This window comes from Hemicordylus capensis, chromosome 1, assembly GCF_027244095.1.
Source record: "Hemicordylus capensis ecotype Gifberg chromosome 1, rHemCap1.1.pri, whole genome shotgun sequence".
In the NCBI taxonomy this organism is placed as follows: domain Eukaryota; kingdom Metazoa; phylum Chordata; class Lepidosauria; order Squamata; family Cordylidae; genus Hemicordylus; species Hemicordylus capensis.
This window is the reverse complement of record NC_069657.1, coordinates 388,225,696-388,251,041: the sequence shown is the minus strand read 5'-3', so window position 1 is coordinate 388,251,041 and position 25,346 is coordinate 388,225,696. Positions and strand designations below refer to the sequence as shown.

Here is a 25,346-nt window from a genome sequence, read left to right as displayed (position 1 = left end):
TCTAGTGTTTCCATCAAGAGTGCACTCACAAAACGTACTAAAACAGTAGGGATGTGTAGAACATTTCAACAGTGAAATGTTTCAACTCAAAATGGGCCATTTCGAATGTTCGAGCTTGAAACAGAACACCCTTTAATTAAAGGGCCTGTTTCAAGCTTGGATCAGAACAACCCCATTTAGATCTAAATGTTGCAAAGCACCATTTTGGAGGCCTATTTTCCCCTTCCTGGTTGGCTTTGTGGCACTGGCTTCCAACTGGCTTGTGATCTTCTTGCTTCTTTGCATGATACAAATCAAGTGTTGTCATGGGCAGCTGTGCCCCCATTGGCTGGGGGGAGGAGGGGGTCATAAAAGGAGGAATTTCAAATTCACAATGTATTCAAAGGGACTAGAAGGCAGAAAGAGCTTGAAGAGGAGAGCTGGTCTTGAGGTAGCAAGCATGAATTGTCCCCTTTGCTAAGCAGAGCCTGCCCTGGTTGCATTTGAATGGGATGTTACATGTGTGAGCACTGTAAGATATCCAAGGGGATAGGGCTGCTCTGGGAACAACATCTGCTTGCTTGCATTCAGAAGGGTCCAAGTTCCCTCCCTGTCATCTCCAAGATAGGGCTTAGAAAGGCTCCTGCCTGCAACCTTGGATAAGCCACTGCCAGTCTATGTAGATGATACTGACCTAGATGGCATGACCTGGTATAAGGCAACTTCCTATGTTGATTTTGTGGTTTTCTTTTCTTAGCACTGAGTATAATATGCTGTACTATTGCTGTTATAATGATCTGGTTTTGCTGGATCTCAGATTTACTAAGGCAGAACTTGGGTGCCTGCCTGCCTTGAGTTATGGGTTGTTTTGTTTATGAGATAATGCTTTGGTGAGAAATGGACAGTGGCAGTGCAGGGGTGTGTGTGTGTGTATGTATGTGTGTGTGATATTTCTTGGTGACTGCTGTGATGAGCTCTGTGTCTGTCCTTGAGACAAATGTTACCAAGATAGCCTGCTCAGGGACTCCCCGGAGCACCCCAACACCTGATTTGGAGCTACAGGCTTGTAGTTTCCATTTTGGTCTCTCTGAATCCACGGGATCATAGGTTCACCATTCGGTTTACATGAAACAACTTATGGGGTATGTCACTTGGAAAGTAGTATGAAACAGGTGACTCTAGGTCAAGTTTGACTTGCTACTGTGAGAAGTATCCCTCTTCTTGCCTCCCTGACTGCAACTCAGATGAGGATGCCGAAGTAGACATGAGTTAATTAAGCACTATTCTTTTAAGGAACTAGCCAAACACACACACATCCATGTTGTCATGCCCTTGCCTTCGGATAGTAAAGAGGAGGAGGAAGTTGACAACCCTCCAACACAGCAACAGGAGGAGAGTTCATCTGTCAGGCTGCAGGAAGAAATGGAGGCAGGCCAAGTTGACGCTGCAGCTCCCGGGGGGCCGTCAGAAGCTGTACAGGAGAAGGGGGGTGCAGAGCCAAGCCCAGAGCCGGAGAGCATACAAATAATAACACCTCAACAATGGAGAAATGAGCATCGCCGGTGACAGCTGGGAACATTCAGATGGAGCAACTGGCTGCTTAACAAGCAAGATAAATGCTGAATCGTTAGCAGCTGATTGGAGGAGGAACCCAATTTGTCAAAGCACTATAAATCAAGTCCAGCAGGCAGTAAACGCTGCTGGAAGCAACAAGTCTCTTTGAACCTGCTACAGCCGAGCCGACTCAGAGACCGGGGAGGACGTCAAGGAGCTGCCTCCTTGACAGCGACCTTGATTTGGACACCAGACGGACAGGCTCCTGACTCATGTTGGCACATTGGACCAGCTCAAGCTTATAGCCTTTGCAGGAGGGGATAAGAGGTATCAGGCTCATTTCCTTCTCTAACAGAAGTGTTAATGACTGGCTCTAGGCTCAGGAAGAAGGCTGGTTAACGCATTCCAAGGCACTCCAAAGATTCTTCCTGACCATGAGATAAGCTTTGATGCACCCATCCCATCCCATCCCATTCCATTCCATTCCATATTCACCTCATTGTGCTGGTAGAGCACACCCAGCAAAGTCTGAACTGGACACAATGTATTATTTTCTCTAGCATTATTCTCACCCTTTTCAGCAGAAAGTTGTGGTCAGCATTCTGCCTCAGGACAAGATGCTGCCTATTTCAGCCCTTGAGACTACCAAATAATGTGTCTCTTGGATTCATCCATTGCGTGTTTGTGCTTTTGGTCATTGTTGTGCCTGGACTCTTGTTCCTATCCCACTCGTTCCCTCCAGATCGGCCTTGCTTCCAAGCCCGATCTGTGCAGCATGCTTGGCTGCATCCAGATATTGGCCTCCTGAGATCAGAACCCCCACTTTGGATTTTTCTTGGTTCTTTGACCCTCATGTGGCACTTGGGTCCCCACTCCTGCCTTCTGTCTTTCCACTTGTCCTGGAGGAAAGAGGTCCCTCAACATCGGTCGAGTACAAGGGTCCTCTGGCTCCCCTCTCTTTCTGCCCTCTTTAAATCCAAAGCTGTTCTCTAAGACCATTTCTCTAGTCAGCTTTGAGTGGTTTCAATTCAGATCTCAAGCCAAAACGCCTCTTTGTGAGTTTCTGTTTAGTACTATTAATACTATCCTTCTGGTTAGTTTTGTTATTAATATTGTGTTGCTTGCTAATCAAGATTTCTTTCCTGTACTCCGAAACCCTAAAATAAACCTGATTCTTATTTGTTTCTCAACTCTCTGCCAGTTCTTCCCAAGATTGAAGCTTTGCACAAATTTATTCTGAAAATGAGCTGCTCCAGCCAAACCTGCTAGTTCCCCCCACAAGCCCAAAAGTAGTCAGGGGTGTTTGTCAATTCCCCAGGAGCAGTATCATTAACACTAACTCATGCTTCACTCACTGCTCTGCTCTGCAATCTGCATTGCAAGGTGTTTTACTCAGTCAAAATGTGGCTGAAGTTGCTCTAGTTGAGTTTATGGCTATGTTTGCTGCTAAGGGTGCTGCTGTGGCAGCTCTTGCAATGCTAGGAAGTAAAGACGGAGTCATAATTGTGTGTGACAGAGTATCTTGTGCCAATGTTGCAACTGCTATGCAGGCATTGTGGCTGGCAGTAGATTCTGGGTCAGAGATTCATTTTTGGACTGTGTTTGAAATGTGTGTTCTGTGTTGGGAGGGACAGATTCCCTTTTATTGTGTGCTTCTGCAGTGTTTTTCAAGGCTGGGTTGCAAAATGCATTGCAAATTATAGTGCAAAACGTTTGTGTGCACTCTATGAGTGCAGCTTGTTCTGGCCATAGGGAACGATGGGGAAACTCAAAACATCTCTTTGTTTCCCATGGGTAGTTGCTAGGAACACCAAAGTGGGTTGTATAGTAGGGCATGAAGGGTGCTACCTACCACCCAACCCCCACCCCAGAAATGGGCAATTTTAAACAAATGTATAATTTCCCCCCCTAAACCCCCATAGGATCCAAGACTGTTGCAAAGCCCATTCTACCTGAATGTTTCTGTATTGTTTATTGGTTTTGAGCTCAGGTCCAAATAGGTGAGTCTAGAAGGTATAAAATCCAGACATATTTAGCCATAGCCCAACTGAAGCTCCATCAAAATTAATCATTATTCTTACATACTCCTTGCCAATAAGCTTTGTGGGAGTTCAGGTAGCGTTATTTCACTTACTCTGAATAAGAAAGTAGGAAAGGATATTAATCCTTTTGTACACAGAGGAAACTGAGTGAGATCCAACATATTTTGATTAATAAGTTTTCATAGTGTAATTCTGAAGTAAAAGTCAGATGCTTCTTAACTGAGGTTTGCTACTTTCTAGCCTGTAAATATGTTAATGGAATCAGTGCCTAGATGAATAGAACTGATGATTGCTGCAGTTCATTCACAGCCAATTTTTATGTTTAACTTCTCTTCATGTAGCCAGATGAAAACAAGATTAATTGTTGTAGGACATTCTGTTTTGGATGTGTGCTCAGTTTGCCTTTAAGGTCTCATGAAGGAGGCGATTTGATTCAAATTTTCTCTCTCTCATCTAATAAACTTGTTTTTAGTGTGGTGTGATAGCTGCAATGGCTAATGGTAACTAAATAAAGATCAAGTATGGCACAACGGGAAATGACTTATTATTTATTTTATTATTTATTGATTGATTTGATTTGATTTGTATACCGCCCTTCCAAAATGTCTCAGGGCGGTTTACAATTAAAACAAACCACTAAAACAGTAAAGAGCTAAAACAAATTAAAAACAACATAACAATTAACAATTTAAAAACATTTTAAAACAACAATTAAACAATTACAGTGATTAAAAACCCCGACTAGCAAGACAGAGGTTGCTGGTTCGAATCCCCGCTGGCATGTTTCCCAGACTATGGGAAACACCTATATCAGGCAGCAGTGATATAGGAAGATGCTAAAAGGCATCATCTCATACTGTGTGGGAGGAAGGGAATGGTAAACCCCTCCTGTATTCTGCCAAAGAAAACCACATGGCTCTGAGGTCACCAGGAGTCAACATTGACTCGATGGCACACTTTACCTTTATGTATCACGTAGCTTTAAAACACGCCATACCTGGAGCTCCCCCGCCACCCTGCTAAAAACATTACAACAAAAAAGGGATGGGAGTGATATTTATCACCACTAGGGGCTGCTGATGTTTAAAATTTGATTCCTGTAGCCATTGGGCAATCCCCGTGGTTGTGGGTTTTTCCTGAAACGTTGAAGCTGAGATATGAAACTGAACTTACTGATGAGAAACATCCCTTTTGCATGACTTTAGATATCAATTATACATTCAATTTTTATGTTTCCTCTGCAGGTATATTACTTGATGTCAGAGCCCTCTGAAATTGTCCTAAACCACCTGAAAAGGAAACATGAAAATCAGATGCTAGGAATAAAATATTTGTTTTTTAAAAATATCTTAATGTTAAACTTATTTCTTCCTCTCAAAAGCCCCAAGAAGTAACACCATACACATTCTCATGCATTATATGGAAAGATTTAAATACAACTTAGATACAATTAATAACAATTTTTATTGACTTTTTTTACATGGCAATCATATTTATTGTAAATTGTACATTTTCCAAGATGGCTTCAGTCTGAGCATGACTGTAAACTGGATATCTCTTATGCTGCAAAAGTAAACTTCTTATCACAAACTGCAGGGCTTTTAAAATAATGTAGCACTTCAAGTATTGGGCTTTAGAGAATTGTGGATATTTCTGAGAACAGTTCAGGAAAAAGGGTTAATAAAGCAGTATTTTGTTCTCATGAAAAACTTGTAGATCAAATATCAATCTTAATTCTGAATTCTCTCGCAATTAAATGTAATAATAGGTAAAGGTAAATTTTAGCTGTGCCATTTTTATAATCTTGTTTTTAGAATCTTGCTGTAAACTGCCTTGGGATTGTTTTAATGAAAGACGGTATATAAATTTAACAATCAATCAATCAATCAATCAACAAATAAATAAATAAAAGGAGCAAGTTTAAAACAACAAATGAAAGATAGATTTGGGGCTTATCTGTTATTTGAAGCATTCTTTTATGTGTAAGCGTGGAGCATCCACACATCAGTAAATGTGAGACTGAATGCCAGAGTATCAATGGAGAGAGAGAGGGAGCAAGAAAATTCCAGGAACTTGCAATTTATTGTAATAAAAGAATGTCAAAAATACAGTACTGCTTATGATAGAGTACCTTTGATTCCACTGAATCAGATTCTGGATCAGGTAAACAAAGAAAGGACTCCTGAAGGAGCTGACCTCTTTGATGCTAGAGTTACAAAATAGGAATTCATAATATCAGCAAGCCCATAGTGGAGTGGTGTAGCACAAACCTTGCTTACAAAATATTCCTGTTTAATTTCTGGTATCTCCAGTTAAAATGGATCTTGGGTAGCAGGACTTCAAAAACCTCTGTCTGAGGCCTTGGAGAACTGCTGCTACTGCAGGTTCATGTATTCATTTGTGAATGAAAATTGGCTTATTTTCTGTAGTTTGATGGTGTGGCCCTCTGTGTTTTCTCTCATTTGTACATGAAGCAATAATCTGAACCTCACCTGACATCTAAAATACCTCCAAAATTTCAAAGGAGCCAGTTAAACATTGTTTTATAGTATGGATTATATAACAGCTATACACTTTCATCTTAACTGAAACCTTCAGAGAGATTGCAGTAAAAATAGTGAGCAATAGTCAAAGAACCATGTCAAAGAATTAAGTTCCAACAGTGAGAGAGAAAATAAGACCTGAAGGCTTTGTAAAATTATGACTGACAGTGAGATATTGGGGTAGTTGGAGACCCAATATCTGGTGACTGGCTGTAGAATAAAATTGGCATTCTTAATATCAATCATAAAATGTTTTTATAGCCATATATCTCAACATACCAGGACCAATCTGGCATTCTTATAATCTATTTAGAGAAGCCAAGGCCAAAATGGAAAATGATTTGTCCTCATGTTGTTATATACGACTTTTCAACAACAAAAGTTGTCAAAGTGGTTTACACGGGGGGGGGGGGGGAAGAGGATATTTTCAATGCGTCTACACACACCCTTCCTGTTGCTTCATACAAAATGGCAGCCATGTTGATATAATTTCCATATACTTGATATAATATTTCCATATACTTGATATAATATTTCCATATACTTGATATAATTTCCATATAGTGACTGATGGTGGAGTCACTTGTGTTATATTTCAGTGGTTCTCCATGTAGTTGGGTTGACACTATGCTTCCCCATGTTGCTTGTGGTTTCTCCATGCTGGCTGCTTTAGCAATGGTGTTGCGGCCCAGTCTCAATGAGCCCCATGATCTTAAGCTTCACCACCGCCATCAAGTAGATTTTAGTATTTTTTCTGGCTGTGTCTACTAAAACAGCCTTCCAAACTAGGCATGTTCATGAATGAAGTTGCCTCAGCTGAAACACTTCATGGGAGCGGGGGAGGTTGAGTGGTAGCCTTAAGGAGCAGGTGTGCAGGTCCTTACCTGCTCCTCTACTGCCCAGCCCCCATTCCAGTTGTTGTGCTGTGTTGCCAAAAAGAACGCATGCATGGCTGCTTCCTTGTTCCCAGCAACCTGTGCACGGTGTCAGCTCAGCACATACATGGTTTATTATTTATTATTGACATGTATATGGTTTATTATTATTAATAATAAATAAATAAAAACTTTATTTGTTAGCCTCTCCATAACAAATTATTCTCTGGGTGGCTCACAACACAACATTAAAAAGCATCCAATAAAAACACATGAAACACAACAAACAAATCACGACACAAAACAAAAAATACAAAATACAATAAAAAACATTTTTAACACTTTAAAAAATCAATTTTTATAAACCTGAGTGAACCGAAAGGTCTTCACCTGGCATCTAAAAGAACAAAGTGCCAGGTGAGCTTCACTAGGGTGGCTATTCCATAAATGGGGTACCACCACCAAAAAGGTCCTCTCCCTAGTAGCCACCCGCCTCACTTTGTTTGGCAGGCACACCAGGGCCTCCAAAGAAGATCTTAAGGTCTGACCCAGGACATATGGGGCATGATGCATTTTCATCATGCCCAAGCTGTTTAGGGTTTTAAAGATTAAAACCAGCACTTTGAATTGGGCCCAGAAATGGACTGGAAGCCAGTGCATATACCCATGTTTTCCCCAAAATAAGACAGTGTCTTATATTAATTTTAGCCCCAAAAAATGCACTAGGGCAATTAGCGGTACATCAGAAATTACTGCTAGGTCTTACTTTCGGGGTAGGTCTTACTTTCGGGGAAACAGGGTATATATAAATCATTTATTTAAGTTCACAGACTGTATCTCTTGTATTTCATGGCCATTTGACCTCAGTGTTTCTCTGACACCCACACATGCCAACTAAGGATAACAGTTAATGCATCTGATGCAGTGAAATTTGGTCCATATGAGCTTATGCTACAATACAGGAGAACCTTGTTATTCGTGGTTCCGCATATTCACGGGCTGTTTCATTGACACCCTTTTTCAGTATCTATGGATATGAAGGGGTTAAAACCCACATATCCGCGGTTCCTAGAGGGCGAGAAGTGACCACGGAGGTCACTTCTGGCCGCCATTTTGTTTCACAGAGCCCAGGAGGAGGTTTTTTTGGCTTTTAAAAAAAAGGACTTTCATCCTCTTTTTTTGCAATTTGGGGGGACATTTCGCTCTTTGGAATATTATCGTCCTCCAAGAGACCTATGCCCTTGGAGAGATTGAATTAGATGGCTTTTTCTCTTTTTCATCTTATGCTACAGCTGGACATGGAAGAGGGAGACCCTGGGTGGGGGTGGGGTTATCTATCAGTATTACTACAAAACTTCAAATTAAATGTATCACGTTAGACATTCCATCCCACTCCTTTATGTCTTATACAATTAAGATCTTACTCATTGCTAGTTGTTACTGTGTATGCCCCACGCCTAAGACGCGAAAACAAGAAATCTACTTGTTTTGGCTGAACTTGAGGAATGCCTAGGACAGCTTCTCCTCTCTTTTCCAGATGCCCTAGTAATTTTGGGTGGTGCTTTTAATGTCCATATTGGTCTGGACAATGAGGCTCTATATGCCAAATATTCTGGATATATGAATCAGGAGATAGAAGATACCCCTTTAGAACAGCGTATCTCCAGGGATCTGATTTGCAGCCTGATGCAATCTGTCAGCAGGTTGGATATGCTTATACTAAACAGGTAATCAAAGGTGATTTTCCAGGGGAGTTCACATATTGTGCGGGCGGCGGGGGGGGGGGAGCTAGTACGATCAATTATGTTGCAATCTCCAAAATTTTGCTTGATTCTTCGATGTGGTCTCTGTCTTCTACACAAATGGGCTATGCGCCTGCGCAGAGACCACATCAGAATCTAAGAAGCTCGATTTCTCCTGCTTTTGGCAGTAACCCTGCCCTCAGCATGGCTGTGCCACTCCTCATCCCCTCAGTCTTTCTTCGTCCATGCTTCAGCAGACATCGTGAGTCTTTCGGCTCAACAATCTGTTGGGTTAGGCCTATCCTGGTTGTTTTTTCTCCTGTTTCTACTGTAAAAGGTCATTCTGTTAGGTCTGTGGCGGCCTCTGTGGCCTTTGATCGGGCAGTCCCGTTGGACGCTATTTGTCAGGCAGCTACTTGGGCTTCACCTCATTCGTTTATGCAGCATTATGCTCTTGATGTTAGAGCACATAATGATGCTGTATTTGGCAGGAGTGTCCTACAGTCCATTTTTGGTTGATATGCTTATCCTGAAATAAAGGTTTTTCCTGGTTGTTTACCTATTGCCTCTGTTTTCCCTCCTCCTTGGGTGCTTGCTTGTTATGCGCCCATTTGTGTAGAAGACAGAGACCACGTCGAAGAACTACAGGTTACTCACCTGTAATGTTGGTTCTTCTAGTGGTCATCTGTACTTCTGCACACCCTCCTCTCCTCCCCGTTTGGGTCACTGAAGCTTGACTCTGTGACTGAGGGGATGCTTTCTTGCTTTCTGTCTGGATGCAGCTAGTCTGCATACTGGCTCTCTGGCATGTCTGCCTTTGGTAGCACTTCCAAGTTTGGGCAGTTATCAAGAGGTTAATAGTACTTTCAAATGTTGTGAGTTATTTGTATAGCAGAGAGGTATTCCTTTTTTTACTTCGCCTGTATAACCCCAACTAAGCACTGATGCAGGGCTTAAGGCAAATAGCATTATTATTAGATTCACAATGTGGCTTTCATATCAGATGTCTAAGAACTCTGTAGCGTATAAACCTTTTTTGTGTTATGTTTGATGCATGTACAATCTGAGTACAGTGTATGCACATTTAGATCTGTATGCATGCACACATACAATTACTAAGACATTGTGTTCAGTGCATGTACAGTAGTATACTTTCTATTTGCAACCTGCATTTGGGGGTTCTGCATTTGAGCCTGACCAGGTTCACTTTTAAAATGAATGTATGTATAGTCATTCACACAAAAATATGTATATTTGTACAGACATCTATACACACATACATACAACTGAATAGGGCTATTGTAGGGATGTAATGTTGTCTTATTGTATAAACATAAACAACTATAGGCCTGTGGCCAATATTTCCTTTCTGAGCAAGGTGCTTGATTGAGTGTGTAGTGGTTGACCAGCTCCAGACACTCTTGGAGGAAATGGACTATCTAGATCCATTTCGATCAGGCTTCAGGCCCAGCTTTGGAACAGAAACTGCTTTGGTCACCCTGTCGGATGACCTATGCAGAGAGAGAGAGGGAGGGGGGGAGTGTAACCCTGTTAATTGTCTTGGATCTCTCAGCAGCTTTCATTACCATTGACCATGGAATCCTTTTGGATAGGCTGGCCAAGTTGGTGTAGGAGGCACTGTTTGGAGGTGGTTCCGCTCCTACCTTGAGGCCCGTTCCCAAAAGGTGGTGCTGGAGGATTACTACTCAACCCCTTGGCAGTTATTTTATGGGGTTGCTCAAGGTTCAGTTCAGCAGCACCATCTTGGCCCCCTCCACATGACCAGGGCCTGGCCAATCAGGAGAGGGGGCCGGGGAAACATCTTACCCTGGCAGCCATCTCATGAGCAGCAGCGCCATCTTGGCCCCCTCCATGTGACCAGTGCCTGGCCAATCAGGAGAGGGGGCCGGGGAAACATCTTAGCCTGGCAGCCATCTCATGAGCAGTCTCTCTGCTGCCGGGCACCCACCCACCCTCCCGGTACTCAGTGAGGGATAGCCAGTCACCTACGGGGGCCAAGTAGGAATTTTTTGGGTCGTGCCAGATTGGCTAGGGCACTGCCTTTTTTTGCCTACTTCTCACTGAGGCTTAGGAGTTGGGCCATTGGTAGCCATTGTTACCTATGGGCACCGGGTGGCAGGTAGGCAACAGGAATTGATTGGTCACTTTGCAGGAGAGTGCGGGTGTTGGGTAGGTAGATTCAGGGATCGTTGTTTGGCTGGAGGGCCAGTTGGGTGAGGGGGGGTCAAGGAACAGCCTTTCAGGGCTTTGATGGCCCGTAAGGTTGGGAATGGCCCCCACTCGGGGGGTGGGCGCGACTCACCGGTTCAGAGCTTTGACGGCTTGGGTTGGGGGGTGTCGGACCACCAACCCGTCGGTGGGGTGAAGCCCCCCCCCCCCCCGTTGAGAGGAGGCCAGGACTTGGAGGCTGACCAAATCAGGACCCGGCCCTTCGCCCTGGTGTGGGCGAAGGGCCTGTCTTCATTGGGGGCCTGGGGGTGCAATTTCCCCTATGCTGTTTAACATGCACATGAAACCGCTGGGAGAGGTCATCCGGAGATTTGGCTTGTGTCATCAATATGCAGATGAAACTCAGTTGCATCTCTCTTTTTCATCAGATGCATCGGTGCTTGGATGCAGTAATGGAATGGATGAGGGTGAATAAGCTGAGATTCAATTCAGATAAGACAGAAGTACTGTTGGTCAGTGGTTTCTCTGTCCGGATGCATGATGTTCAGCCTGTTCTAGATGGGGTTGCACTCCCCTGAAGGATCAGGTTCACAATCTGGGGTGCTCATTGACCCAGCACTGTTACTAGAGGCTCAAGTGCACCTTTTATCAGCTTCTGCTGATATGCCAACTGCGACCTTACCTGGACAGAAATAGCTTGGCCACAGTTACTCATGCTCTGGTAACCTCTTGCTTAGATTACTGCAATGCGTTGAACGTGGGGCTGCCTTTGAAAATGGTCCGGAAACTGCCGCTGGTACAAAATAGGGCTGCAAGATTATTAACTGAGACTGGGTGTTTTGGTCATATTATGCCTGTGCTTCCTCAGCTGCACTGGCTCCCAGTCCATTTCCAGGCTCAATTCAAAGTGCTAGTTTTAACCTTTAAAGCCCTCGGTGGCTTGGGATCGAGTTACCAGAGAGAGCACTTTGCCCCATATGTCCCAACTCAAAGCTTAAGATCTTTGGAGGCACACCTCCAGGTGCCTCTGTCAAAGGAGGTGAGGCAGGTGGCTACTAGGGAGAGGGCCTTTTTGGTGGTTGCACCCTGTTTATGGAATACCTTCCCCAGTGAGGTTCATCTGGCTTCATCACTTTGTTCTTTTAGATACCAGGTAAAGACCTTTCTGTTCAAACAGGCCTTTTAAATTCTGATTTTCAGATTTGATCTGATTTATAACTAATTTTAAAATAAGTTTTTAAGCTGCTTTGTATTATTATGAGTACCCAGAATGTTGGGGGCAATATGCTAAAATCATTGTAAACTGCTTAGAGAGCTCCGGCTATAAAGCGGTATATAAATGTAAGTGCTATTGCTATTGCTACTATATTTTGTATTTTTTCACCCTTTTGTGTGTGTTGTGATTTAATGTGTTATGTGTTTTTATTGTATGTTTTAATCCTCTTTTGTGAGCACCTGGAGAACAATTTGTTACGGGGTGGCTAACAAATAAAATTTGTTGTTGTTGTTGTTAGGGTGTAATGCATGAAAAGGAAATCAATAGTTATCAGGCTGGTTGGCATTCTTATTCCATTTACTTCCCTCAAGTGATAGTGTGTGAACGCTCATCAGGGATAAGAAGCCTACTCTCTACATAAGCCTACTTATATAGGCTTTGAAACCTACTCTACATAAGAGGTGAAAGCCCGAGAGCATAGCGAACAGAGCATAGTGAACAGAGTAAGGCGAACAGGGATAGCAAACAGGACATTGGAGTTTTGTGGGAGTTTAGCAGGAAGTGTGCGGGGGAACCTGGAACAAGCCCCTGTGATCACAAGGAGTCGGGTGGAGAAGAGTAGGTAAGTACAAATCTCTTCCTCATATAATTACTGATCTCTCCCTCATATTCTTGAGAAAGGCTGTTTGGTCAGATAAATAGCTGACCATTACAGCTGAGACCTATCCTTCTAATAAATTCTATCCTCTATAAATACTGTAAACAGCCAACAAAACCAGTATAGAGATAGAAAATCAGCAGGGGAGGGGCCCGGGGGCACTTCCCAGTGTATTGCACCGTGCTGCATGTGTGATTATTTGCTCTATGGGCAGAAGTCATAGGTATGTGCTCGATGCAAGGAGCTCCTGGTTCTCAGGGAACAAATTTGTTCCCTTGAGACCAAGGTGGCGGATCTCGAGAAGCTCAGAGAGACAGAGAGGCATGCGGATGAGACTTTCAGGGATGTGGTAGAGGCATCCCACTCCAGGGCTGATAGTTCCTCTGTTGTCAGGGAGAATGAATGTCTTGGGGAAGGAGGACATCAGTCTGAGAAAGAGGGAAATGTTACTTTAGAACGGACCCCTTCATAGAAGGATATGAGCCTATATCCTCTCGCACAGGGGATACTCCTCCAGGGGGTGGGGGCCTCCTCGTAGTGGGTGATTTGATTATTAGAGGTATAGAGAGATGGGTTTTTGACCCACGTGTTGACTGCACTGTGACTTGCCTGCCTGGTGCAAAGATTGGGGACATCGTGCAACATCTAGATAGGCTGTTAAGCAGTGCTGGGGAGGAGACAGCCGTCGTGGTGCATGTCGGCAACAACGAGTTCTGGAACTCTGGAATAAGTTAGGGTTTTAAGAACTTCCAGGTTTCAGAATCAATTCACTCCAATGCTTGAGGTATGAATTTCTCTTCATGTTACAGCAAGATTCCCCGGGTTCTGGAAGCCAAATTTAGGCTGATAGGTATTGAAGTCTAGGACCCCCAAGGTAGCATTCTCAGAAATGCTACCTGTTCCACGCACAAGTACAGTGAGACAGGCAGAGCTGAGGGGTTTCAATGCATGGATGAGATGTTGGTGCTGGGGTGAGGGGTTTAGATTTGTTAGGCACAGGGATACATTTTGGGACAAGCAAGGCCTGTACAAAAGGGACAGGCTGCACTTGAACCAAGATGGAACCTGATTGCTGGTGGTTAAAATCAAAAAGGTTGCAGAACAGCTTTTAAAATGATGCCTGGGGAATAGCTGACAGGAGCTGGACAGGATCCAGTTCAGCAAATGCCATCCTTTAAAGTGTGAGATTGCAAAGGATTCAGATAAAACTGAAGAGGATAGAGCAGAACCACATAAAGAGCAGACAGAAGCCTGTGCCAGGTGATCCAAGAATCCAAATAAATATAGCATATACCAGGTGAGAGATTCAGCGTGTAGGTGCTTATATGCCAATGTCAGAAGCCTCCGAGCAAAGATGGGTGAGCTGGAGTGCTTGTTTGCTAACACAGAAATAGATATAGTGGGCATAACATAAACATGGTGGAATAGTGAGAACCAGTGGGACACTGTTATCCCTGGATATAAACTCTATAGAAAGGACAGGGAGGGGTGCCTTGGAGGTGGAGTAGCACTGGGGTAGAATCGAACAAGGTAGAAAACCTAGGTGGACCAGAGTCCTCCACAGAAACCCTGAAAGGAAATGTGCTACTGGGAACATGCTGTCGCCCTCCAGATCAAAACGCTGACAGTGACTAGGAGTTGCAGGAGGAGATGAGGGAGGCGTCAAGGAGAGGCAGGGCTGTAATAACGGGTGACTTCAATTACCCAAACATAGACTGGGTAAATTCAGTCAGGTAATGACAAAGAGGTCACATTTCTAGATACACTGAATGACTATGCCCTAGAACAGTAGGTCTTGGAACCAACCAGAGAGAAGGCGACCTTGGACTTAATCCTGAGTGGCACCCCAGGACCTGGTATGTGATGTCAGTATCATCAACCATTTAGGAAACAGTGACCATAGTGTGATCAAATTCAGCATACATGTGGGAAGAGAATCACCAAGGAAGTCTAGCACAGACACTTTGAATTTCAGAAGAGGAAACTTCTCCAAAATGAGGAGTGTGGTGAAAAGAATGCTGAAAGGGAAAATCAGGAGAGTCACTTTGCTCCAGAATGCATGGAGTTTACTCAAAACTACAATACTAGAAGCCCAGTTAGATTGTATACCCCAAAGGAGGAAAGGTATCACTAAGTCCAGGAGGATGCCAGCATGGCTAACTGGTAACGTCAAGGAAGCCATAAAAGAGAAGAAGACTTCCTTCTGTAATTGGAAGGCCTGTCCCAATGAAGAAAACAGAAAGGAACACAAACTCTGGCAAAAGAAATGCAAAGTGACAATAAGGGAGGCAAAAAGAGAGTTTGAGGAACATTTAGCTAAAAGCATCAAGAGGAATAACAAAAAACTTCTTTAAATACATCAAAAGCAGGAAATCTGCCAAGGAGGCGATTGAACCATTAGACACTGAGGGAGTGAAAGGGATTATTAAGGAGGATATGGAGGTTGCAGAGAAGCTAAATGAGTTCTTTGCATCCATCTTCACGGCAGAAGATACTGAGCATATACATGTTCCTGAACAAGGCTTTTCGGGGATGGAGGCTTAAAAACTAAGTCAGATAGAAGTGACAAGGGATGATGTTCTAAACTGACTGGAAAAACTGAGGACTAGCAAATGGCCATGGCCAGATGGCATCCATCCAAGAGTCCTCAAAGTACCTAAATGTGAAATTGCCAACCTCCTTGCTAAAATATATCTGTACAGGAGGACTGGAAAGTAGCAAATGTAACACCCATTTTCAAAAAGGGATCCAGGGATGATCCAGGAAATTACAGGCCGGTTAGCTTAACGTCCGTTCCAGGCAAATTGATGGAAAGCAACCTCAAGGATAAAATTGTAAAGCACATAGAAGAACAGGCCCTGATGGGAGAGAATTAGCATGGCTTCTGCAAAGGTAAATCTTGCCTCATCAACCTTTTATAGTTCATTGAGAGTATCAACAAATGTGTGGATCAAGGTGATCCACTTGGCATAGTATACCTGGACTTCCAAAAAGCTTTCGACAAAGTTCCTCATCAAAGACTCCTGAGAAAACTTAGGAGTCATGGGATAAGGGGACAAGTACATATGTTGTGGATTGCTAACTGGCTGAAGGAGAATTTTCACAATGGAGGGAAGTAAGAATTGGGGTCCCCCAGGGATCTGTACTGGGACCGGTGCTTTTTAATTCATTCATAAATGATCTAGAAGTAGGGGTAAGCAGCGAGGTGGCCAAATTTGCAGATGATACCAAACTTTCGGGTAGTGAAATCCAAAACGGATTGTGAGCAGCTCCAAAAGGATCTTTCCAAACTGGGGGAGTGGGCGACAAAATGGCAAATGCGGTTTAATGTGGGCAAGTGTAAAGTGATGCACATTGGGATGAAAAACGCCAACTTCACATATACACTGATGGGATCTGAGTTGTTGGTGACTGTCCAGAAGAGAGATCTTGTGGTCATGGTGGACAGCTCGTTGAAAGTTTCGACTCAATGTGCGGCAGCTGTGAAAAAGGCCAGTTCCATGCTAGGGATCATTAGGAAGGGGATTGAAAATAAAACTGCTAATCTTATAATGCCCTTATTAAAAAAATTATGGTGCGGCCACACCTGGAGTACTGCATACAATTCTGGTCACCACATCTAACAAAGCACATTGTAGAACTGGAAAAGGTGCAGAAGAGGGCAGCCAAGATGATCAGGGACCTAGAGCACCTTTCTTATTAGGCAAGGCTACAACACCTGGGGCTATTTAGTTTAGAAAAAAGACAACAGCGGGGAGAACACAAGTGCATAAGAGCAGCCCTGCTGGATCAGGCCTGAGGCCCATCTAGGCCGGCATCCTGTTTCACACAGTGGCCCACCAGATGCTGCTGGAAACCTACAGGCAGGAGTTGAGGGCATGCCCTCTCTCCTGCTGTTACTGGGACATGATAGAGGTCTATAAAATCATGCATGGTGTGGAGAAAGTGGATAGAGAGAAATTCTTCTCCCTCTCACATACATAACACTAGATCCAGGGGTCATCCCATGAAATTGATTACCAGGAAATCTAGGACCAACGAATGGAAGTACTTTTTCACACAACGCATAATCAACTTGTGGAATTCTTTGCCACAAGATGTGGTGACAGCCAACAACCTGGATGGCTTTAAGAGGGGTATGGATAACTTCATGGAGGAGAGGTTTATCAACGGCTGCTAGTTGGAGGGCTATAGGCCACCTCCAGCCTCAGAAGCAGGATGCCTCTGAATACCAGTTGCAGGGGAGTAACAGCAGGAGAGAGGGCATTCCCTCAACTCCTGCATGTAGGCTTCCAGCGGCATCTGGTGGGCCACTGTGTGAAACAGGATGCTGGACTAGATGGGCTTTGGGCCTGATCCAGCAGGGCTGTTCTTATATTCTTAACTCTTCTTGGAAGCCGAAGTAGTGGTAGTAGCCATATGTGTGTTCATCTGAAGTATCAGCCCTTTCTGGAGAATAGAGGTATGCTTAACATAATGGATAATCTCAAGGAATACATAATATATGACGTCTAGATTTGCTTTTGAAGACTATTCAGAAGCAACAACTACAATACATAATTCTTACAGTAGCTGAATAGTGAAAAGTGCCTCTAAATTTCGTAATACATTTTTAACATATTAGCAACAGCAGCATTGCCATTCTGTTAAAAAGAATTTTACAGGTAAAAGTAAATTATGTCACAAACAATGTATTTGGTAAGAGCTACATATGTCCTGTCTTTGTGTTTTTAGACCCATTAACCATCCTTTGGCAAATGTTCAGCAGATCTTGTTTAGTCAAGCTTTATAAAAGCTACTCTGTTTCCAGGGCCATGGCAGCATTAGTGACAGCTATGGTTTATGCAGAGATACCTTAGTCTGATACTGAAGCAAAGTTAAGGCATTGTTTTCAGTACTATTACATTACCCAAACTTGTGATTAAGTGCTTATTGAGTTCCATTTCCTTATAAGAACATGTGTAAGAACTCAAGAATGTATACCTCAAGTGAACTAAGCATTAATCTGTCAGCGGCCTAAGTGTGTTTAGGATAGGGCAATGGAAATATGCGAAAGGGTGACACAGTGTATGTTTGCTGAGAAGCATTTAAGAGCAGATGGAAACTGTAAAGCAGACTGATTCATACAGTTGCTCAGCGTGTATCTCTTTCATTAGTTGAATCTTTGTTTGCCTGTACAAACATGGCTTCACAGTTGTGGATCCCCAAGGAGCTACAGTATTGGCAAATCATTAAACTGTGTGTTTAAGCAAGTTTTTAAATAGATCCCCCACCCCCCATGTCAGTGACCATAATGGAACAATATGATGGAGCAGAATAGAGGTTTAAAGTTGGAATCAAAATAACTGAGTTAAGCTTTTCTAATTTCAACCTCCTGACTTTGTATGGGGTTCAACCTTCTTCTGCAGCCATCTAGCTCTCCTCAAAAATCCATTCCTACTCCTGAATTTCAGTTCCTCGGCACAGCTCTTTATGTGCTCAACCTATTCCTTGCATCAAAATTACCTTTTTCTCTTCCTCTTGCTCATTGACTGTAGACCTCTTCCTCTTGCTCACTGACTGTAGATTTTGGGCTAATCTTTTAGGTATTGTGGCATGCATAGAAAGGATTTGAATTAGGTGGTGTAGAACTCTGTGGAAAATATTTGGTGGTGGTGATGGTGATGGTGATGGTGATTATGATGATGTCCCCAGGAAGACCTGGACAAAGTCTCAGAACTTCTCTGTGCACTTGTACGTGCGTATCTGCTTATAAATAGCTATATATGTTATCTGTAAACAAAACAGGAGGTCTTTGATGGAAGACAGTTTTTCTGTCAGTGTAGTGTTATTTGTAACAGCTAATAGTATAACTTGTATGGGCTAATAGTACGATACATATTTCGATTCTGTGAAAGGAGAAGAGTGCGTGTTACTAGACAGATTTGTCACATCAGGCCTCCTGCATATGTTCAGCAACGTAGGCTATCGCTGATCTGTATATTATTCTGACATTTAAATTATTGAGTCAATGATGACAGAGGGACCTTTACTCTCAAGTCACCTATTATTTTACATACTTTACTCTAATCATTATAGTGAAACATAGTTCTGTCAAGCAAATGTTCTAGGGGTAACAAAGGAAATCGTTTTTGTTTGTTTTTTAAATCTATACTTAACTGTAGGGTCTAACATTAAGTAGAGAAAAATGCAGCATTAGCTGTATGAAATGAGAGTGTATGAAGAATTAAATGTTTTATATAACTGTCCAAATGTATTATTTTTCTCTTCAAAGCTTTCTGTGCACTCTAGGAAACTTTTAATACTTAAGATTCTTTGACAAATGGCAGCCTTTAAAGCCTGATACGTCCATACTTGCATGCAGCTGGGGGAAAAAAAATCTTTGTAATAACAAGTGAACAAATTAGCCCAAATGAACTGCATAATGTGTAGTTCAGTGATGGCATAGCCATGTTGTAACAATGCACTGTCTCCTAATCACATGCGGGGATGGCTCACCCAGACTGCCTCTAAACATGTCAATTAAATAACTACATTAACATAGTATATTAGAACAACTACATAACATAATATGACCCACCCCTAAGATTAGGAGGCAGTGCACTAATCCTTAGGAGGCATACATGCCCATGCTCCTCCCCTACTTGTTTGAGGTGGCGGGTTAGAGTATCATCTGAACCAACTCTTGATTGACTGGTCTGTACCATTCCAGGAATCCCACTTCATCTTATGCAATGATCTGTGAACAAGTTAGGAGGTTTATTCATCTGTATGAGGAATTTCCCCGTATATGTAGCATGGGGTGTCATTCCAGAACTCTTGCGTGATTACAAAAGGTTTGAAAGGAATTATCTATTAGAGAACAGACAAAAAACCTTTGCATGTATATCAGAGACATTTGGGGAAAGCTCTTTCTGCTTCCTCCTAGTTTCTCTGGTCTGATACATTTCCAAATTGTTTAAATGTGTTATTAAGAAAATAAGCTCCACAGTACATCACTGTGTTTCCCCCCTGCTTGAATTTAGCCAGCTACCAATATGCTCTCAGGAGACCAGTTTCTCTTCTTTACATTTAATTTTGCCTTTTGTAAGCCACAGGATTCCCTGAAGTATCATCTATAACCACTCTAACATATGCAAACATTGACTACAGAAATGCACCATATGGGGACTTCTCCAAGCCATAGCACCTTAAAAAATATAAGGCCATGGGGCCTAAAATGCAACTGCTCTTTTCTTAATGGCCCATAATGCTTGGTAATACAAAGCTATTCCTCATGAAACTACAGGCAAGTAATAACATGCTGTGCCTATACAGTGGTCCCTCTACTTACGAAATTAATCCGTTCCGAATGCACATTTGTAAGTCAAAAAATTCGTAAGTCGAAAAGCGGTTTCCCATAGGAATGCATTGGGAACAGATTAATGCGTTCCGGAGCCTAGAAAAAAGACCCAGACCCCCAGTAAGGCTTGCAAACTGCACAGGAACATTTCTTTTCAAGAATAAACAGGCAGTAAACAGGCAGGCAAGTCAAGGAAACCGCATGTAAAATTTGTAAGTCGAGGAAACCCCATCTAAAAATTTGTAAGTCGAAAAAACCGCATCTAAAACCGGATCTAAAACTGCCGTTTGTAACTCGAAAAATACTTATGTTGAGTAGTTTGTAAGTCGAGGGACGACTGTATTCCTCCGAGCATTTAAGGTTTCCATTGTTTAGTATACTGCATTCTGACTTACTGGTAAAACCAAAAGCCTTTTCTACATTTCCCTTACATATCCTCCTTTTCCACATGTGTAGTTCAGTTACGAGTACCCCAAGTAACATTATTAAATACTGTTGTCAACATGAGATAATTCTTGGATGATCTGGCATGAAAACTTTAATTAATTTATAATGTATTTAAAATTTTTATTTTTAAAATACTTACAGTTTTAAAAACTTATTAAACATATATTATTTAAAATGTTTATTTGGGGGGCCAAGGACAGTTAAGATGGCTAACAGAGCCAGTAGTTGGATCCAGTCTTACCACTGCGGTTGTGAAGCTCCTTGTGTAAACAAGGAGAGTTGCACTCACAGAAGGAGTTTAAACGGATGCATATAACAAGCCATTTATCCTCTTAATTGCTTAAACAATAATAAAGCAAATTAGAAATCAAAACTGTGGGCTGTTTCAATATTATCGATTTTAAAAAAAAATCTCAAACCCTATTTAAGTCTTACCCAATACTCAAACTCTTGTTTTCATGGACTATCTGGAAATTGCTTGGCGGCTTAGCAGAGTACGTAATAAACTTTGTTTTATTTGCTCTGGACATCAGCAGTAGGGTTGCCAACACTGAGTTGACCAAAATCGGGACACGAGTCGGGGTGTGTGTGTGACAGGGAGTCTTGGGGGTGGGGCCTGGCTTCTTTTAGGACTTTCAGTCTGTGTGCATCCACCTGTCAAACCCATGACAGGCAGCAGGAGGGCCACTGCGGGCAGCGGCGGGCTGCAGGCAGCTGAGCACACTGGGAGCAGCCGAGCTCCCATTCCTGATTTGAAGGGGCGGAGAGAGGCCAAGGTTCACTACATTCCTAGACAGAACAGCAACCCTTCCCTGCTCCAAAATAGGGCAGGAAAATGCAGAGCATGTCTATGGCCGCCCCTCTGGCAAGGCATGCTGGGGTGCTTGGGCTGAGCAGTAACCAAGCCCCAGCACTTCCTTCCTTCCTCCCTCCTCCAAAGGGAAGTAGGGAAGTGAAACATACTCTCTCCCTCATCCAGTCCCATTGCATTGGCTACAAATAGCTCTGTGTGTGTAGCGGATTTAACCAAGCCTTTGTCAACATGAGCTCACATAAGGGGAAGAAAAATGCTGAATCATCCTCTCTCTTGCTTTCACCCACAAAGGATGTTCCTTTAAAACTTGCCTATTTCTTCAGTAGCTTAATCGCTGCCACCACACCCAAATTAATACAGAGATTAAAACCCTTCCTTGGATTAAAGTGAAATTTCAGGGAGACTCTCCTTCAGGGGCATAGCAAGGTTGGAGTGGGCCCAGAGACAAGATTTTAAAATGGGCCCCCCCCACTCAAAGTCCAGGGCCTCCGCACACCCCAGGCCCCCAAGGATTTAAGTCTGATATTCCAAAATAAGTATGCTGCCTGGAAATACATTTCACTGAATACACACACGCACACGTCACAGTATATAGTGATATACATTGAGTACTATACATTTGTTTTACTTTTAATGCCTAGAACACACTAGAAAGATGAATGATTAAAATGGGCCCCTCGCTGCAGATTAGCAAAGGAGACTTTCAACCATGCAGGGTGAGCCTATGTTTGTTTTCTCAGAATTCTGAACAAATTCAGTCAAGTTCGATTCCAGGAGGTTTTTCACAGGAGGCTTTTAAAGCCCTTTAAGACACATCTCCTCTGGAATGGAGGTGCTGCATTCACATTTTGGCCAGATTGACCCTGAAGTCCCTGCAAGTTATTGGGGAGCAGTTCACACACAAGAAAAATAAAATAAAATAAAAGCACAAGACATGCTTCACAGTTCTCACTCAGACCTTCTGGGTTGCAAAACAACTTGAACATAAGTGCATTTATAAATTAATGAATGAATGAATAAAATAAATATAATACTGTTTCTTCCAGAAGTTTTTGTAATTTTCTGCCATGAAACAAGCCACTTATAGGACTTTTTAGATAATTTTTCCAAGCTGTTTAAAAATAAATTTTCCAAGCTGTTTAAAAATAAATATTTCTCAGTCCCTACCCCCCCGCCCCATATCAAAGCCCTATGGCAAGCAGATGCCTATATATCCGGGCGGGGAAGGTAACCACAAAAAGGAGTTCACACTCTACCTGGCAAATGCTGGGCTGGGCAGCAGGGGGTCTGCTGCAGAGAACAGTGGTGGCCACTCTGGCTGCCTCCTCCTTCCTGGCTGGCTGGGGCCCTACTGGAGTTCAGGCTTCACAGAGGCCTACACGGAGGCCTCCATGGAAGCCCCGCCCACCCGCCGATCAGCTGAGAGGCGGGAGAAAAGGAGCTTTTTGCAGCTTGTCTGCTGCCTCAATTGCTGGCCAGGAGAACAAGCTGGAGAGACGGCGAACAGGGCAAGTGGCTGAGGGGCCTTGGGACTGTGCAGGGGGCAATGGGGAGTCATGTGAGGTGCCTCTGGGGGGCCCCTCCAGGCAGTGGGGCCCCCAGACAACTGTCTCCCCTTGCCCGATCGTTGTTACGCACCTGCTCTCCTTCTCTTATTATTGGAAAAGTACAAAAACCCTCCATGTGCAACATACTCGTGGTGAGAAACCTTGGTAGAGTTGCTGAGCAATCGAACCTGTGTTGCACCAGAGTAAACCCTTTTTCCAGCCTCCCCTTTCCTGAGTTAAAAATCCACTCAAAGAGGCTGGCTAAAACTGCAAAGGGCAAAAAGAAAAAGAAGCTTTATTTAAAATACTACTGACTACTTCCGCCTGAAGCTTTCTGCAGTTCCTTTTGTAACCAACTCCATGGCTACTGCACGTCCTGTTGCAAGCCTAGCCTGGCTGCAACTGAGACAAAGAAACCCTTCTCTTCCTCCCTCATGGCCCTCAAGGACCTGCCCACCGTGCATGGAGGGTTGATCCCTAGAGGTCATTGCCTGTCAGTCAGGACAAGGTGCACTTCCAGTTCACTCTTTACAGGAAAGGAAAGGCTGTTACTGCCTGATCATTACAGTGTGCAATTTTGCACTGGTGCAACTGCAATATCTGAGTTTTTGTGCCCCAGCTAGCCAACTATTTTTCCTCCTCTCCATTGCTCAGTGGAAGGAGGGGAGGAGGAGAAATGACTGAGCAAGCAAATTCTTTTAATTCAGCACCAGCCCTGTGAACCTGGGTTTTGTTTGCAGACCACTGGTGATCTGCAGACCACAGTTTGAGAACCTAGTCAAACTAATCCATCTTTTGATTCAGCTCAACTATTGTGACACAAGCCACAATTCACACCATGGCAGCTAATGTGATTATGCAACCAGTGGTGCACCTAGGTAATTTTGGAGCCTGGACCTAAAGGCCTTTGGAGCCGCCCCGCCCCCTCCACAATTTAAGCATCATCCCCCTACATGCACACACACCATGACACATGCAGTATTTTTAACACATGGGTTCTTGAGGGCACAAACAGCAAGTGAACTCACAAGAATGTAAGAATATAAAACAGGTATATTTACGCAAATATGAATTAGCAGAAACATTCAGCACACAACTTAACATATTCCCATCCCACATATTTCTTTCCCCACTCTCCCCTCTGTCTCTAAAGTACCTGGCGCAGGTCAGAATCATACTCAGCCACCGCAGCATGGGCTGGCGGCTGCGGTGACCACACCACCCAGAAGAGACTAAAGAGAACTTGGGGAACCCAGGAGGTGTGGAGGCTCTGGACTTCAGCCCCAAATTCCAGGGGTAAGAGCGCCTCTGTATGCAACTCCCAGTTCTCCAAAGCAAGCTCCATCCGACTTGCTTTCCTGAGCACCATTGTTCCCTTTTATTCTATACCCTGCTGAGTAGCCCATAGAAGAGTATCAAGAACACATCACTGCAAGTAAGCAAGAAATGGGTGAATAAGCCTAATGTTGTGCCAGTGCTTGAGCTGAGATTAGAACCTAGACCCAGCATAATTGAAAAACTGCCCCTCATTCTAGTGCTGAGATCCATATGTCCAATCCTAAAAGCTTCAGCACAGCTACTTATAGGATTAGGCTATAATGAATGTGATGTGTCAACAGCTTCCATAAGGGGAGCCACATTGGTTGCAGCAAAACAACAGCGGGCTCTTCCAGACATCAGTACTCTTTTCACTTTGAAAAGAGCTTGTGATTCAGTTAAATGCAATAACACCACAGACTCCCTTTTAGGGGTGTACATGGAACTGCTCTAGGCAGTTTGGTTCAAATCTGAACTGGACTCGAACTGAGCCGGATTCGAACCAAGCTGCCCAGTCCTTGTATCAGTTCTGTTGAACTAGCTCGTGGTTTGGTTCGTGCCTAGAACTGGGGTCAAACTGGATTCCCCTTTACAAACACCGGGGTAAACCTACCGGGTTTAAAAAGTGTAGGCGGGGTGGGCAGTTATCTTACCTGCTACTGTGTGGCTCCTTGAGGTGGGTGGCAGGGCAGCAGTGGTTCTCCTATGCCCCATCAGTGTTTCTCCATCATCTCAAGCCAGTGGGGGCCCGGTTTGGACCTCCACATGTACAGAGGTCACTCTAATGGCTTCCGCACATGCGTGGCGGCCCAAGCTGGGCCCCCACCGACCCAAGATGATGGGAGAGTGCCGGCAGGGCCTAGGGAAGATGCTGACAGCCCTGAGGAGTCATGCTGGCACTACGACAGGTAAGGTAATCCACGGCCCACCCACCCTTTAAAAACCCCGTAGGGTTCCCCCACATGGTGCTTGTAAAGGGGAATCCTTACCAGATTCCCTTTGCAAGCACTGGAACCAGTCAAACTGGGCCAAACCAGTTTGAGCTGAACCAGGCCTGGTTCAGCTCACACTCACACCAGC

At 43.6% G+C, this 25,346-nt stretch overlaps 1 protein-coding gene across 10 annotated transcripts in view; it reads left to right on the top strand.

Annotated features, from left to right (window-relative positions):
* The window catches only part of SMYD3 (SET and MYND domain containing 3), a 582,729-nt gene that overhangs the window by 522,825 nt on the left and 34,558 nt on the right, over positions 1-25,346 (top strand). Inside the window, exon 11 of one of the 10 annotated variants that reach the window (XM_053302299.1) lies at positions 4,820-5,428. The exons of the other annotated variants lie outside the window; for them this stretch is intronic. Within the exon in view, the coding sequence (XP_053158274.1) occupies positions 4,820-4,832 (13 nt within the window). The 3' untranslated portion in view covers positions 4,833-5,428. Of the gene's footprint in view, positions 1-4,819; positions 5,429-25,346 lie in introns of those variants that run through there. 10 annotated transcript variants of the gene reach the window in all.